Source organism: Rhinatrema bivittatum, chromosome 6 (genome assembly GCF_901001135.1).
Source record: "Rhinatrema bivittatum chromosome 6, aRhiBiv1.1, whole genome shotgun sequence".
NCBI classification, from domain to species: Eukaryota; Metazoa; Chordata; class Amphibia; order Gymnophiona; family Rhinatrematidae; genus Rhinatrema; species Rhinatrema bivittatum.
This window is the reverse complement of record NC_042620.1, coordinates 128,611,844-128,628,203: the sequence shown is the minus strand read 5'-3', so window position 1 is coordinate 128,628,203 and position 16,360 is coordinate 128,611,844. Positions and strand designations below refer to the sequence as shown.

Below are 16,360 nucleotides of genomic sequence, written 5' to 3'. Positions count from 1 at the left end.
GAGAGCTGAACACAGCCACAGAAAGTCAGGGATAAGAACAGAGAATCCCCAGATGCAAAAAAAAAAAAAAAAAAAAAGCAAAGAGAAAACCAGAGAGCAACAGTGGTCTGTGGCAGTGCGACAGGAAATAAACTGGGCATAGCCTTACAGTCATGACCGTGGTCAAGGCAAAACATGGAAAAAGCCACCTCTCCGGCAAAGCCAGCCTGGACGTGGGCCTCTCTCCCCCCTCCTTCTTCTCCAGAACCCCTGACCACTCGCACAATCCCACCTCCCTGCTGCCAAATGATCCTCAAACCTGCCTGCATGAGTGTATGCTGACCTGCCTGTCTGCTCCACCAGCTGGCTTCCAATCTCATGGTCTACATCAGGCAGGGCCTTGGGGCTTCGAGCCAGATGGTGGAAGAGAGACGCAGGTCAGCGTGCACTTCTCTTGCTGGTAGGGGAGAAGGTAGCTCCTTTGGGGGAGGGTAAGGAGATGCCACTTTTTGGGTATGGGAAAGGAAACAGCCGCAGTAAACAAAAAAAGGTTTTCCTACCTCCACTGCGAAATGTATAGCAGGGTCTCAAGATAAAAATCCCTGCTTTACAATGTATTTCAGAAAGCCAATTCAGCTATCACTGGGGTAAACAGTCAGCTAGCACACATTTATAGTACAATAGGATTGAAAGCAATTGGGGTTGGGTAAAATGGAGTGTGAGGGAGGTAGGTGGTGGAGTGTGTGGGGGGAGGGAGAGTACTTTTACAGCTGAGCCGATCAGGATCTACAGTCCATTCAGCACCAGATGGAAAACCCTTCCTCCTGCAAAGTCATGCCTTTCCTAAAGAGGAGGCAAAGTTTGCAACTGAACTGCTTGTTTCCATGCTCAACAAAAAAGTTTCGGCCAAGATCGTCTTTTTAACATGCCGGAACAGTCACAGCTCTTCCCCAAAAGCCACTTTCTAAAACATGCTTGGCAACTCACAAATGCCACCGTGAACTGGGCGGAAAGTGAGAAACAACAAAACAAAAAGCCAGTCCGGGTTAGTTTCAAGGGCTTTCATCTTCACTTATTACTGCCCATTGAGCACATTCAATGTTAAATGCTTATTTTCTTCAGTTCAATGTGAACACATTTCTATTATTTCGCTGTGTTATTTTTCACCCTCCCTACCCGGTTGGTACCCTCACCCAGAGCTGAAGCAAGAAAGCCTGTCAGCTTCTTCCAAAGCTGGTTGGCAGGTCATGCTTCGTGGGCAGCAAAGCTGGCACTCACTGCCCAGAAGAAAACCAGCCATTGTTGCAGGAAACTTACAAAGAGCCACAGCCTGCAATGCACAGTCCCTTCAAGTCAAAAACATATGCATGGTTTGAAATGTAGAATTTAAAGTGATAAGAATTATAATGCTAAATTAATTGGATGGCTGGGCAGACTGAATGGGCCATACAGTCTTTCTGCTGTGAAGTTTCTATATCTAGATCTTTCTAAATAAGACACAGTCCAAACACCATCCTCAAGCACGCTACTGGTCAGTAGTAATTCTGGGTTCTTCCTTGGTAGAAGTGAATGGTACCGCATCTTAATGTGAAGAAGTACTCAGACTCCACTTTGAGAACACTTCCCTCCCTCTGATTCTATATAACAAATAGAATGGGCATCCTACGGATTTGGCATGTACTAAAAAGAGATGTCTAGGAAGCAATATTTGTTTTGTGTGGGGTTTTTTTTTTTAATTAAGCTAACAATGAGACAGTGGACTAGGACAAATATCAATAACTTTTTTTTTTAACTGTGAATAATCAGCAAAATAGCTCGATATGAGTATAAGAAGGTTGGAGCCTTTAAAACATATCAGTTTAGCTAGGTGGGACAATCTACTGGTTCACCGGATACTGAAATCAGTAGAACACTGAAAACCAAAGCCTGGGAGGCAACTCTCAAAGAGCAGACAAGACTGCACCCGATGGGAACAGGTCTATAGTAGAGAGGAGAAATGCTCCAAGAGGAGCACTGACCAGCCTAGGTGGCAAGAACAAACAGAGCTCGGAAAGAGAAGCAGCTAGCGATTTATTTGGCTTCCAAGTAAGTCTGAGTGGGAGGCAAACTAAAAGACATCTTTTGAAGAAAGATGATTTTAGAAGCAGGGTGAATCAATTTAAAAAAAAGGATAAAATATCATAAATAGCTGACCTCAGTAAATACATTTCTTCGCAGTTCTATTTTTCATTGAAATTGAAACAGATGATGACGGCAAACAAAAAATTGAAACAGATGACGGCCCTTTCAGTCTGCCTGTTTTCCTTTCTATTTTCCCAATACCACAAACTCGATTTGATCTCTGGCTTCTTCACTGCTATAACTCGTCTGTGCGTTTTGCCACATTTTCTTCAATTTCATTACTGTTTTGGCCTCTACCAGCTCCATTAGGAGAATGTCCCATACATCCACCACTCTTTCAATGGAGAAATATGTCCTTTCAGTTACTCCCAAGTCTACCCCCATTTTCAGCCTCATACCATAACTCCTTGTTTAAAAACTGTCTTTCCACTTGCAAAGGACCCACAAATTTGTCCCTTCCTGGTTGAGCTGCCACAGTGATTTCAACAGATCTGGTGTTAGTGAGGTCAGTGTAAGTGAGGGAGTGTATTACAAGGTTGGGGTGCTCTCCAGTGAGAGGTGCCATGGATTTGAGAAAACTGCTATGCCCATGTGACCCAGATTCAGAGGGAAAGGGAGTATGATTGAGAAACAATCAGGAGAAGCCAGGCTGCAATCTGCTGTCCAAAGGTGTCACCTCCCCACAGAGTGCCGCTAGCGGGGTCTTTCCTTTCACCGCAAAAGTACTTGGGGGAGGGACTCTCTCGCATGGCTGAGGAGTGTCTGGGGAAAGAAGAACGCCTGCCCAATGAAGGGATGCTTGGTACTTCCATGGAAGAAAAAGGACACTCCTGCAGTTCAACAGGAAAACTCGGAAGGACCTGAACAGAAGACACTGCCACGAAGTAGAGGGCTTTGAATTTCCTCATCTGCCTTGGGAGAAGATTTGGTGAAGTGTTCACCAAGAGAGGATTTTGGCCTTGGTCGGGAGGTTTGGAAAAAAACGGACACTAGCCAGCTGAGGAAGGAGCTCCTACCTAAAAGAAGAGTCAGCCAGAAGCTCACCAAAAGCACTGTGATATTGGAGAAGAGCTTGCTCAGGAGGCTCAAGAGAGAGAAGGGTTCCTTGTCCTATAGAGTTAGCTTGTTTGGGAAGGCAATTTTTGCGGCTAAAAGTGACAGATTTATTTTGGGATCTTTGGATTTTGTGTTGCTGTTTGGTGCACTAGCCATTGATATCATTATTTCAGACTTCACTTTACAGGTCATCAGTGCCAACAGAGAACTTTTATTTTGAAGAGCAGCTTTGGGGGACCATGCTTTGATTTTTTTTCTGCTTTTGACTGGGCTGATGAGCAGAAGAGCCCTAGTGAGGAAAAACCCTAGGGCCTTGAGACTTCTTTGCCCCCTGTGCAGGAACCCCAGCAGGTCATGGGGCCTGCAGTGGGCCATGAGCCTCCCTGTGAGCCCAGGAACAGATCGCGACAGGGGCTACACACACTGAACACGGTCTCCCTCTTGCATTATTTGAAGGTGTGAGGTATTTAAGATTTCAATCATATCTCCCTTCTCCTCTAGGACATACATGATTAGGTCTAAGTTCCAACTCATACAACTTATGATGCCCTGGGCAGCCCTTCACTGTACTTACTCTACTCTGTTTCTACCCTTTCGTAGATAAAACCTCTAATTTGGGCACAATACTCTAGATGAGGTCTCACGATGATTTGTGCAGACACATTATCACCTGCTTTTATTCTGCTGGTTATGCCTTTCCATATGCACCTTAGCATTTCTCTGGCTCTCTATATTGCCTTTTTATATTGGTAAATCTGAGATTGGAAAAAAAATCACTCCCAAATGTTTCTCTGCCTGGCGTACCTCAGTACCAAAATATTAAATATATCTATTCTCACAAATAAGACCTATGATTATACTATCGGTACACATAACCATTGCTAACTAGCATTGACAAGTGTGCCTAACTATGAGGTCTTTCTAATGAGAAAAAAAAATCGTGATTCACGGTGTATATTTCTGTGGATATTTCTGGGACTTTAGCTTTAGTCATACGTTGATCAGTACACCTCAGTACCGCACACCCCTGTTTTGAATTATTCTCTTCAGATTTTTGCATCCCAAATGCATGACATTGGCAACTAAGATTTAATGAAAAATCATGCATGTTCTTGATTTCTTCTCAGGCTCTTGCATCATGCTTCAAAACTCAGGGGCTCTCCACCCAGTCCTCTGGACACCTAGCCAGTGACGTTTTCAGGATATTCATGATGAACATACATGAAACAAAAGTGCATACAATGGAGGCAGTGCATACCAATCTCTCATGCATATTCACTATGGCTGAAAACCAGACTGACTAGATATGCCAAGGACTACACTGAGAATCTTTCAAGAGTGTTCACTTTATTAAAGATCTTAGTGTCACCTGCAAAAAGAAAAACATTTCCTATTAGCATCTCTGCAATACCACTTATCTTTCAATGACCCTGCTTTCCTTACAATGAACTCCATTTACCACTACTCTGTTGCCCGTCACTCAGTTTCTAACCCAGTTTACCACCTTCGGACCCACCCTCACATTGCTCAGCTTGTTTATGATCTTCCTGCAGCAGGAGTGGCCAACCTGGTGGCTCGGGAGCCACATGCAGCTCTTTCATGTACAAAATGTGGCTCTTGCACTCCTGGCAGCTGAGGAGCACAGAGGACAGAGGGGAGGGACCGGAGCAAGAAGTAGAGAACAGAACCATTATGCCCCAGCATCTTCTCCCTCTCTTGACCTGATAGTGCTGATCATTGCTGCAGTCAGAAGGGAGAAATTGGAGTAGGGATCAGAGGGTTTTTTCTGCTTATCCCTGCTCTACTACACAAACCCTCCCCGCACCCACCCCATTTGCAAACAGCAACAGCAGAGGACAGAAGTGAGTGAGGTTGGAGTTGACAGGAGATCAAAGACGAGCTAGTCAGCAACTTGCTCCAGGCCCTGCCACCACCACCACCCTGTCCAATCTTCCACCCCATTTGCCGTCTGGAGTAGAGGGCTCTTCTCTGGTCTGCTGTCTGGAGGGGAAGAACTGCATTGTACACTGCCCCAAACCCAGTAGCTCAATGTGTTTCCATGACTTGGGATTCAGCTGACAGCTCAGGGCAAGAGGGCAAGAAGCAGTCACCCAAAGCTCAAGTCAAACCAGAATAATTTATGGCAAGGGAAAGGCAGTGACTGCTGAGAAGGGGGTGAGTGTAATTGATTAATACTTGGGGAAGCAGTACATGAAGTGAATGCTTGAAGGAGAAATGGTGCAAGAGGGAGTGAATATTTCTGAGGGCAGTGAAAAGAGATGAATACTGCAAGAGTTGGGAGAAGGGGCACAGCACAATTAGGAGCTTAAGCTGTGGAAAAGATTGGGGGGGGCGAATATTGTTTCCCTCCCCATTTCTCTGAAGTCAGCAATGAAATTAGACGCATCTTATTCCTCTTCAAGGCCCATGCTGCCACATGATTTGCAACAGGTGCGAGAGGACCAGGGCTTGGTTGGGGGAAAGAGAGGGCCAGGATAGGGTGTTGTATGAGAGCCACGTAGGGGAAATGGAGATGGCATAAAAGAGGCAGGAAAGAATTCAAAAGAAAGGGGAAAGGCAGAAGAAGGGTGCGAGAGAGCCAGGGGTAGGGCGTGTGTGTAAGAAAATCAGTGGTTGTGATTTGGTGGGGGGGGGGGGGGATTGAAAAATAAAAATGGCATCAGGGTGGGGCAGGTCTGTTGAGAATGTATGGGTGAGAGAGTCAGAGGGGGTGAAAGGGGAGGGCAGCAACAGAGCCAGAAGGGGTGATGGGATGGGGGGGGGGGGCGAGAATGGAAGCTAGAGGGGTGATAGGATGGAGGGGTGAGAGAGCTAGGAATGGTGATTGGAGGGGAAAGGATTTCAGAGACATACAGTGGGTCCAGTGCAAAAGAGGGTGAATGCTTCTGGAGGGAGTGACTTGCAAAGGGATGAATTTTGGGGGCGAGCAGTTGGCTATGTGAAAGCCAAAAGTGGTAATGGTGCAAAGTGTATGCAGAGAGCCAGAAAGTACACTGCAGGGGAGGTGTCAGAGGGAGTAGGGCAGGGGAAATATTGAAGGCAGACAGAAAGTGAGGAGAGGGGACAGAGTAGCACAAGGGGTGGGGAGGGAGGTGTAAATGTGTAAATGTTGGAGCTACTGTCATTGTTCTTGTGGGGTTTGAGGTAGGTTATGCTGGGATTGATTAAGAGAGAGTGACGAGTATAAGAGAGAGACAGACAGACATTGGGAGAGAAAGAAGATGCTGGTCAGAGACAGGTGGGGAGAGGGTAGGAAAATTAAGAGAGCCTGGTGTGACAGACATCCAGGGACAGGATGGGACAGAGAGAGAGAGAGAGATACGGGTGGAGTATTGAAAGAGACTGGTGGGGAACTGAGAGACTGATGGAACAGGATGAGAGGAGTGAAAGATTTGGGGGGATAGAGTGGAGCGATTGTGAAAAACTTGTGGGAGGAGTAAGAGAGAGACTAATGGGAACTAAATGAAGTGACAGAGAGACTGGTGGGGGTAAGGTTGGGAGATAGAGAGAAAAACAAAAAGACTGATGAGGAGTCTGAGAGAAACTGCAGGGACCAGGGTGAGTGGATTGAGAGAGAGGGAGAGGTACGGTTGGAAAAAGAGGGCCTCCCCCTCCCCCCTTCGTTTTTTGAAAACGTGAGGCTATTTGCTATAGTGATTTCTTGGCTCTTGGTGCATGAAAGGTTGGCCACCCCTGCTCTGGTATTTTAAGGGGGCTTGCAAAAGTTCTGGTAGTGCCATGGACCATTCTGTTCAGTTATTCTTGGGAGCCAAATTCCGGTGGATGGGGCATGTGCAGATATTATCCCTTTCCAAAAGTGAGAATAAAGGAGGAGTGTGGTAACCATAAGCCAATTACTCTCACCTTGGTGGGTACATTCATAGATTCACTGCTAAGGAAAGTTACGGAAGGGAATGGTTTCACCATGTCAAATCTGATCTATTTCTTTGACTGAGTGACCAAAGAGTTATGGTAGATGGGGGAGAATAACAGATGTGATGTAATTACATTTCAGTAAAGCTTTTGCTCCTGTTCCACTAGATCTATTCTACTCACAGACTTGTCCACCTTCCAATTTTAATATAATTGTAGACGCTGTTTTGCACGTGACGTGGCTCTACCCTTCTTTTCAACCCATTCTTCAGTAAACAAAAGTACGTGTGTAGTATCTTCTGCTTTGTCCTCTTCATCTCCCACGTATGCCTTCCTTTCACCATCCTTACACTTCATCACTAATATACTTTTGTCATCTTTACTGCCTTGCTATTTCTTCCTCAGTTTGTGCCATTTCTCACCTGCCTACCTTTCCTGCATCCCTCAACCTTTCCAGATATTTTTCCCTGCCCACCTTTTTTTGAGATGTCTTGGGTTTTTGTTTTAATAATCTTTTTTCCGTTGCTTTTTTTCAAGTCACGCCTTTTGAAAACCATACTGGTCTCTCTGTTCCTTTATCATGGATTCTTCTACTTTCACCCTCCCCTCACCCCAGGTCCATCCACTCACCCTGCCTCACCCTGAAGTTCTCCTCCTCAAAGCTGGCTAAGTCCAGAACCTTCCCACTTCAGTGTGACCCATTTCTACTCTTGCATTTAAATTAAAATCACACTACCTACGTGGAAGGCAGGTGAGCTTATACTGTGACATAAGAAACATTTCCCATTTGAAGTACCAGGTCCAGAACTATCCCTCTTTCCTGGTGGGCTCTTTACCACTTGCCTGAGTACTTCTTGGAAGGGGATCCCTCCTTACTTCTATCTACTGCTGCAGCTAAAATACTCCAATCAACATCTGGCAGATTAAAACCTCCCAGAGCAGCACTGCCTCCCTCTCCACTGAAATTATATATATACACACACAACCAAATCTCTTTACAATTCTTTGCCTTGTTCTGATTTAAAATGGAAAAGTTCCAGCAATACTGCACACTCGAATGGCATCACTCAGGTTTCCAGTGTCATATGCCTATCAAATGCAAAACATCCAAAACAATTTTTGATCTCTCTCCAGCGTTGTAATTATGCCATGAAATTGAAGATTTCTACCAACAGAAGAACAATGCTAACCTCCTGCTCCACCTCACCCCCAAAGATTCCAAAATGCAAAACCCAGGAAAGAAAAGTAAATCTACTATTATACTGAATATTTAACACCTTGGACCTTTGAAAACACACATTGAATCTGCAGTGTGCCTGGTCATGCAATTCGAAGGGAACAATGAGAATCTGGCTTAAAGAGAGAGAACTCACCCCATTTCTACAATGTTAAAATAATCAAACCCCAAACCAGTCAGTTCTACTGCATTTTGGCACCAAAAAAGCAGGGACACAAACCTCCACTAGAGCAGGGGACAAGAAAAAGGAAGTGGAACTAAAATAAAAATTTAAGAAGAAAGACTGAAACAAGCTACACTGCCTCGGGGGGAAAGGTAAGATGGATCAACTTGAAATAAAATGCCAGCAAAAATACTGTACAGTTCTAATTGATTATGATTAATAAACTGCCAAGCACTTGATACCAGAAGTAAGAACTGTGCAACCTAACCAAGCTCCAATTAAGATATCCAGGAGATCCAAGTTGATAGCTTGCTGTAAGAGCTCTGCTACAAGAGGTCCAGGATTATGTGTTTTGGGGGGTTTTTTTTTAAGGGTTTTCATCATGTTTTTGAAGAAGGGGAAAATTCAGAATTATGCCAAAAAGAGTCCTGATTCTGAATGCTAGCCCAATGGATCATTCTGTGCAGCAGACAGCGCTGCTTGAGCCTCTGGGCTCATTTTAGAAAGACCTAGAGAACGTGTCATGTTGGAAGGCGTCACGCAAAGACCAGAAATGTTGTTTAGCTCTAAAGAATCATTCAGACCAGTGCTGAATTCTTCTTCTACAGAGCCAGCACGGCAGAACATTGCCACTATTGCAGCCTGGCCACCAGAGCGTCCTGGGGGACTCTGGCATTCTACTCCAGGAGAATGTCACGGTGGTGGCCAAACCGCAGGCAGCCTCGGGCCCAATGTTAGCCCGTGTGGCTGGGTCAAAAACGGGCATTTCCAGACCTGTGAGGGAGTTATCACAGGCTGAACAAGCAGCTCTAGCACACAAATCCCCCCCCCCCCCCCCCCAATGAGTGTCTGTACTCCCAAGCAATTAAGTTAGCGACACTGACAACCACAACTGCCAAAGTGATCACTTTATAAGTCCAGCTGCTGGCCTTCCAGATTGATTCCACTACTTTAGGTTATATAAACCAGTTATGTTTCTTTGCTGACAAAAATGGAGTCTACACTATTTAACGTGACACAAACCTTAAGGACCATGCTACTACGCTGTCCAGTCAAAAGTCTCTGTCCTTCAAACGAGTGAGGTTGCATTTATTAAATCGACAACTTTGCCCTTGCTGACGAACAGAGAGTCTTGAAAATATCACTGGGAGGAAGAATGTGTGTTTCAAGAGCTTTTCCTAAATCATCTTTAGTTTTGCCAGTTGAGATGTTTAAGGAACACATATTAGCCATCCTGAAGTTCCCTTCACCAGCCTCACCGCCTGCCATCTAGGTACAGTAGTTTCCTCCCTTCAAGCATAAAGAGGATGGACTAGAATAGCTGAATTATTTCATTGGATAGTGTGGAGCTCAAGGGAGGAGAGAGTTACTAGGATCATCCCCAGCTGGTGACTTGTTCTGGATCTGGACAGGGACTGGGCTCTTGCTACTTTTTATGTTAAATCATCAAAATACAGCTTGTTTTTGGCAAAAAATAAGATTTCCCAATTTGTACAAAGTAAGCTTTTCTGGGTATATATCATCAAGGCACTGGATTTATCTTAATATTTTGGGCCACGTGTATTACGTTTTAGAGAGCACAGGTTGTTATGTTTTGGGGTTTTTTTGTTTTTGTTTAACAATTACAGAACTTTCTCAAAGATAGATACCAACCATGACTGCTAAGCTGTCTGCTTGCCTAAGAATATATCGGGGGTAGAAACAGTTTGGCTCTGTATGAGGTTACTTTAAATTAATATACTGTGTGTATTTTGGTTGATTTTTTTATTTTATTTCTGATTGTTCTTTATTTTTGACTTGCAGCTCTTTGCCGTATTGTACACTTTAGACTAAGAATGAAAGATGTTTAGTTTTCTTCCATACATTTCCAGAATTTTTGTTTTGAGTTTCATGTCTTGCTTATTTCAATTTTCTAGCTTTGTTCTTGCAATAATTTAGAAAAATGCATAGTAAAAGATGAAAAAAAAAAACAAGAGAGACATAAAATGGCAGCGAAGCAGATCAATCTTCCAAAAGACAAGCTGGAAAAATCACCTGGGGGGGAGGAGGAACAAAGGAATGAGTAACAGGTCTGAAGGATTCACAGGAGGGAATACCTACCCACTCGTTTGCACGTCTGCCATTCAAAGTGTTCAGAATGAGCAGCAAAATTTCCAACCGATACTAAAAGTCTAAAATGGACTTAGGGCACCGGCTCAAGGGTGATGGTGACCTGTGCGGTGCACGGGCCGTTCTTCTACTGACTAGACACTGCATATCAACTCAGTTACCAACGAGGCAAAATGACTCAACACATCTGCATGATTTATAAAAACAAGTCCAATAATTATCCACCTGTAAGAGTTACATAATACTTACAAACTATTTATTCAACAACATGCATGACTTGTCACGAAAAATAAAATTGTTTACTAACAGGTGTGGGCTCTTTGGAACTTTATGAACTGAAAGATTTTCTGGAATATTTCCCCATGCACATTTCTTCTCATTTGCATAAAACTTTTCCTGTTGCCCTATGTGATCCAATTTGGCATGTTATTTGACCTATATATTTCAATTTTAAAAAATGGCATACTGATTTCCCACACTGTATCTCAAAGTTTTTCCAGCAATCAAGTAGCTGAATTGAAATATTTGATCAGGAGTGTGTGGGGAGAGGGGAGAATATCTGTGAAGTAAATATACAGAATCAAACTCAAAAGCTTTAAAAATTACCAAGCTTGCCTACTACTGCACTGGCATCCATTCATTGTTACTAAAGAGTTTTATGAAAATGTTGTGGTTTTTTTTAGAAAGGGAACAAGTTTCCATCTCACATCTCGGCGTACTAAGCTAGGATCCTATTTTAGGGGGGGGGGGTCTCCATTTTAAACAAGCAGAGTCATCTGCCAGTGCTCTGTGCTCTAGAGTCAGCACTAGTGTCACAGTAGCAAGAGAAAGCTCTGAAAGTCCTAAGTTGCTCAGAAAACTGCTGCAGTGTCTGCATCGCTGGATGAAGACACTGAGGCATGGCACACACCTCAGGGAAGGAAACTGCAAACTCACTCTGCAGAAGTCCCAATCTCACTCCTCATATGAGCCTTTATTCTACCAAATTCATTCAGGAACCACATAGCAGATGTTCAGCTCACATCAGATTTTCTTAAAATGCCAAAAAGTAAAAGAAGCTATATGGCCTAATTTGGGAAATATGGGAAATATTCAGCTCTGTCCTGTAAAGATGCATCTTGTTTTCATTTTTAGCATTATTATGAAGCCTGCAGAAAGTCCTTAGGGAAGGAGAATTTGTACGTATATGTACTGAGGATCTCTAGGAGGTCTACAACTCAATTTAAAATTTTTGCTGTCTGGAATAACAATGCAGAAGAGATGGATAAATAGGAGACTCCACTGCATTTAATAAAATCCCAATAGAAACAGTCATGCCCAGACAAAGAGCAAATTAATAAAACATAACAGATATGAAAAGAGCTCTAGAAAACTTCATGGCACCATGGCATTTGTAGCAAGCAAAAAACATAAAAATGGACCTATATCTGAGGCAGTGCTCAAACCAAAAATTCTTTGCATACTGTGTACTTTGCACAGCACAGCATTCCCAAATCACAGAATGCACATAACTCAAGAGATTCCTACTATCCATCAAGACCGAAAATTTAAGCCTCACTACTTGTTCTTCTGTGTTGCTACTTAAACTGAATTGTGTGGATATTTTCTCCACTTCAAAATAAAGTGCTTTCAGCCATTTGCTAAACAAGTAGATAGAAGGCAAGTCAAGGAGGTCTGGCAACAACTGCCTGGTGGGGGATGAGGGATCATGCACCCTCATCAAGGCAGGATACTTGAGAACCAAGGAGGAGAACTGACTTGGATGAGGAGCAATAACCCTATAAGCACTCAAAGTTTCTACAACTGGCTGCTGAAATATATCCATAGCAGTGTGGACAGAATTAACTGGGCAGAGTGGAGGAGTCAGTGTAAATATCTGGAGGAGTTTCAGGTCCTCGGGATATGCGGACTGCACTAATTTTGCACACCAGTGCTCCATGCTAAACAAATTTAGGATCATGAGTGTGATTCGCAAATAAATCTCTACAATCATATTTTCTATGAATTACAATCGATCCCCCTTTTTTGGGGGTTCATACATGTATGTATGTATGTATTATATATATATATATATATATATATATATATATATATAAAACCATTTATATATTAATGCCAGCAAAAATCTGTCCAGTCATAAACTGATGAAAACCATAGTAAGGAGGGCAGATGAAGGTTATCCTTTCTGCCCAGGCTAGGATGGACCATTATGATGTTCTTTTCTAACCTTTTCAAGAATGCAGAACACATCTTATAGTCATAAATACACATGAAAAAGAACTTTATCAATATAATGTTTCATGACCCCTCCATGCGCCATAAGATGAAAACAGAAGACAGTTTGCCAGCTCCTTGCACAAAGCCTGTCAAAACCTTAATACAGCAATATCAGCCAGATTCCTTGGTATCGTTAATTTCCTGCCTTTACAGGTTTATCTTAAATTTTATTCCTAGGCTCTATTGTCCTGATATATTTATGTTTGGGCGTAAGACATGTGCACCTTTAATTACTGCCACCACTATATATATATTTTATATTTTTTTTTTTAATCTTCAAGACCACTCTTCTATTTGAGTTGTATTTGCAGGCATCGCACTAAAGACTGAACAAGACATGAAACAGTCTCTGCATAATAGCATCCCGACATCAGATCATCACTGAGGCAGGTAAGTGAAGAAACTTTCATAAACTGCCAGCATTATTTAATCCCCAAGATTTCACCCGCTCTCTCCCCCTCCCAACAAAAAAAAAAGAAAAAAAGAAAAGGACAAATGAAGACAACCCATGCATATGCATGAATTTGGAGAGCTTTTCTATTTTAACTCAATTGAAATGACTTCATCCTTCCGGGATCAAGGTCATTTTTAAAAGGGTACATCTCAGGATTATGGTCCAACTCTCCTGCCTCCCTCCCCTCTAGATTGCAGCAGATCAGTGCCTGAACAGGCAGGTTAGCATGCTTCAGAGGGGATGGATGTAACCAGTTCATTAGCACTTTCCAGCCTTCCTTGGAAAAACATTAAAAAAGGACATTTTTATTATTTTGTTTGTTTTACCTGGCTAGAGAATTACCTCAAATTAACTCTGATGCTCTAAGGTTTTATTTAAACCCACAGATACTTATTTCCGTGGGCAGTTGTGAAGATTGGAGGCACAACCTGGTTACTGACATAGGTGTCACAAGGTGTGCAAGGTAAAAGGGCATCAGATCTCACATGATCTGGGACACAGATGTTCTTAGAGCCTTGAGGGTGAAATCAGGAAAATAAAAAAAGGTAAGAAATGCTAGAATGAACCCTCTATAAATTATACAGCGCCACATCTTAGAACTGAAAGTTTCACTATTAAAGGGAAACTTCTATGCCCATTTCACCTATTTTGAGACGCTGTGCTGTGTACCTTATCACATTTTGTTAGGCAACTAAGTGAAGCAAGCATGATTTCGAATGTTTCTAACTTTTTCCCCCATCGATAAAAAAAAAAAAAAAACCACTTAAAATAAGCAGTAGCCTGTCATGCTGCTGCATTTTCTCCCACGGTTTGGGTAATGATGGAAGCGATGTTTACATTTACATTTTCAGGATCTCTCTCTACCTGCAGAACCAGGTGTGACAGTCCGGTGATTCCTACTGCAGCACATAAACTCCAAAACGTATTTAAAACATAAATCTGGACCATGCTGGTGTGAACCAGAGCTGTGGACAGACAGCATTCTCGGCCATTTGCGTCCTTTTAAGAAACCCTTTTCCGATTCCGAAAATAAGAATAAAAAAAAGAATATGAATATTCAAACAGACAGCGCAAACAAACAAAACCGACAACAACAAAAACAATATTTAGTATCCGGAGCAGACACAAACTTCCCAAGTACCTAAAAGTTTACTACTTGCCTGCCATGCGCAAGAGGAAGATTCACTCACCTACAGTCTTTCAACCAGATCGCGATCTTTTCATTCGGAACAGCCCCTTCAAAAGGAAAAAAAAAGTTTCATCACTAGGGCGGAAAGCTAACAGTTGCAATCTTAATTCCTTGCATTTGCAAAGCTAAACATTAGGGGGGGGGGGGGAACAGACCTGTCCCGGCGTCGGCCAGCTCCAGTTTGCCCGCGATCTCGCCCGCCAGCGGCGCGGCTTCCGCCGAGAGCTCCTCCGCCTCGGACGCCTGCCACGAGTCCCTGCTCTTCGCCCAGGCCTTCCTCTTCTCGGTGGCCCCCTTCCAGTCCTCCGCCGCCGCCGCCTCCATGGCTGCCGGGGCGCCGGGGGAAGGTGTCAGGGGGGGGGGGGAGGCGAGGCGGGCAGGTAGAGAGCGTGCGGGGAGAGGCAGCAGCGAGCGGGGCGGAAGTGGGGGCGGCCTCGCGCGCGCGCGCGCTGCTCAGAGGAGAGGGCGCGGCGGCGGCGGGGCTCGCGGGGCGGCGGGCATGCCGCGGAACAGCAGCGCGGGGGAAGGGGAGGGCTGACGGCGTCTGCCCCGAGCCCGCTCCCTTCTGACCGCCTTGCAAAAAAAAAAAAAAAACCGAAAACAAACCCACGGAACGAGGCTCTTCTTCCGCTTGCCCGACCCGCCCGGGGACAGAGCGCCTCCCTCTCCCCCTCCCACGCTCCTACTGCTGATCCCGGCCCGAGGGAGTCCTTCTCCGGCGGCGAATCGGGAGCTAATGGCAGCCTCCCGGAGTGGGGAGGAGAAGGAAATACAAAACAAAGGGCGCGGGGGGGGCTGTTAAAGATCCCTTGCAGTCTCCTGGGAGGGAAGTAAAGCCGGGAGATGCGCTGTAAGGCGCTCTCCCCGCTAGGGACTGCCTCCCGTTCCTCGGGAGTCCAGCGGGAGAAGGACTTGTGCGAGCTCCGCAGCGCACCGCAATGCAACCCCCTGTACCGGGGGCGGGAGAGATGGGAGGGAAGACTTGGTATTGGTTGAGAGGGATAATACTTTTTTGAATGTTAAATCATTCTCTCGCCGCCTTTCATCTTCTGGGAAAATAATAATGTAGGTAGGGGTTTTTCCCCCCACCTTCCATTAAAATGGTTATTAAAGTGCAGGGGTGTTTGCGAACGATCCCGGAACAGAAAGTTGCTGTAGAATGCAACGTTCAAAATAGGGGGGGAAAGGTGCCTCTTGACAGGGTGGTCCCTGCCTCATTAGATGGGAAGCTGATGGGTCCCCCTGCAGGATGTGATGCCCCAGGAAAAAAAAATCAGACTTAGGCAATGTGATGTATGCCCAGAGCATGTGACTGCTATTTACTACAAATAATTAAAGCTCCTTTGATTAATCACTTTTCTTAATTAAGACGTCTGGAAGCATTAAAACATGTTACATGTCTTCTGGCAGAAACGATGAACTATCAATGGAATGCAGTTTGATTCCCTTTTTCTGCTAATGTCATCTTTTGCTGATTCTATTCTGGCTTGAGGGAGAGAATGCTAGCTCTGGAAAGATACTTTTAAAAAGATATTATCTTATACATGTTTTTGTTAACCTTTCTCTGAATTTGAAACACTTGTTCCCCTTAGCTGCTATAATACTGCACTCTACAGTAGGATTTAATTAGTAACTGCATGGACCATAGTATATGTAAGGAATTGTAAAGGTATGCTAGCAAATCAAATGATATGCTAGAAAGCTGGTGCTGACCCTCCAGTCTTACAAAAAGTGTTGAATAGATATTGCTCTCTTGTTTGATTTTTAACCGATAGTTAGCTCATTAAACAACCAAAGCATTACCATTATAATTGCAGATGAGTTATTCAGAAACTTGTATGTAAACATTTAAAAAGCTGGTCACTCAAAAGTTGTCTAAAA

At 44.0% G+C, this 16,360-nt stretch overlaps 1 protein-coding gene across 2 annotated transcripts in view; it reads right to left on the bottom strand.

Annotated features, from left to right (window-relative positions):
- ITPRID2 (ITPR interacting domain containing 2) overlaps positions 1–15,403 on the bottom strand; it is an 88,083-nt gene extending 72,680 nt beyond the window's left edge. Inside the window, exons 1-2 of one of the 2 annotated variants that reach the window (XM_029605921.1) lie at positions 14,635–15,403; positions 14,481–14,526 (exon numbers count right to left, since the gene is read on the bottom strand). In XM_029605921.1, coding sequence (XP_029461781.1) covers positions 14,481–14,526; positions 14,635–14,803 — 215 coding nt within the window. In that variant the 5' untranslated portion in view covers positions 14,804–15,403. The remainder of the gene's footprint in view (positions 1–14,480; positions 14,527–14,634) is intronic. The other variant, XM_029605919.1, reaches the window with a different exon arrangement.
- Positions 15,404–16,360: the final 957 nt, after the last annotated feature.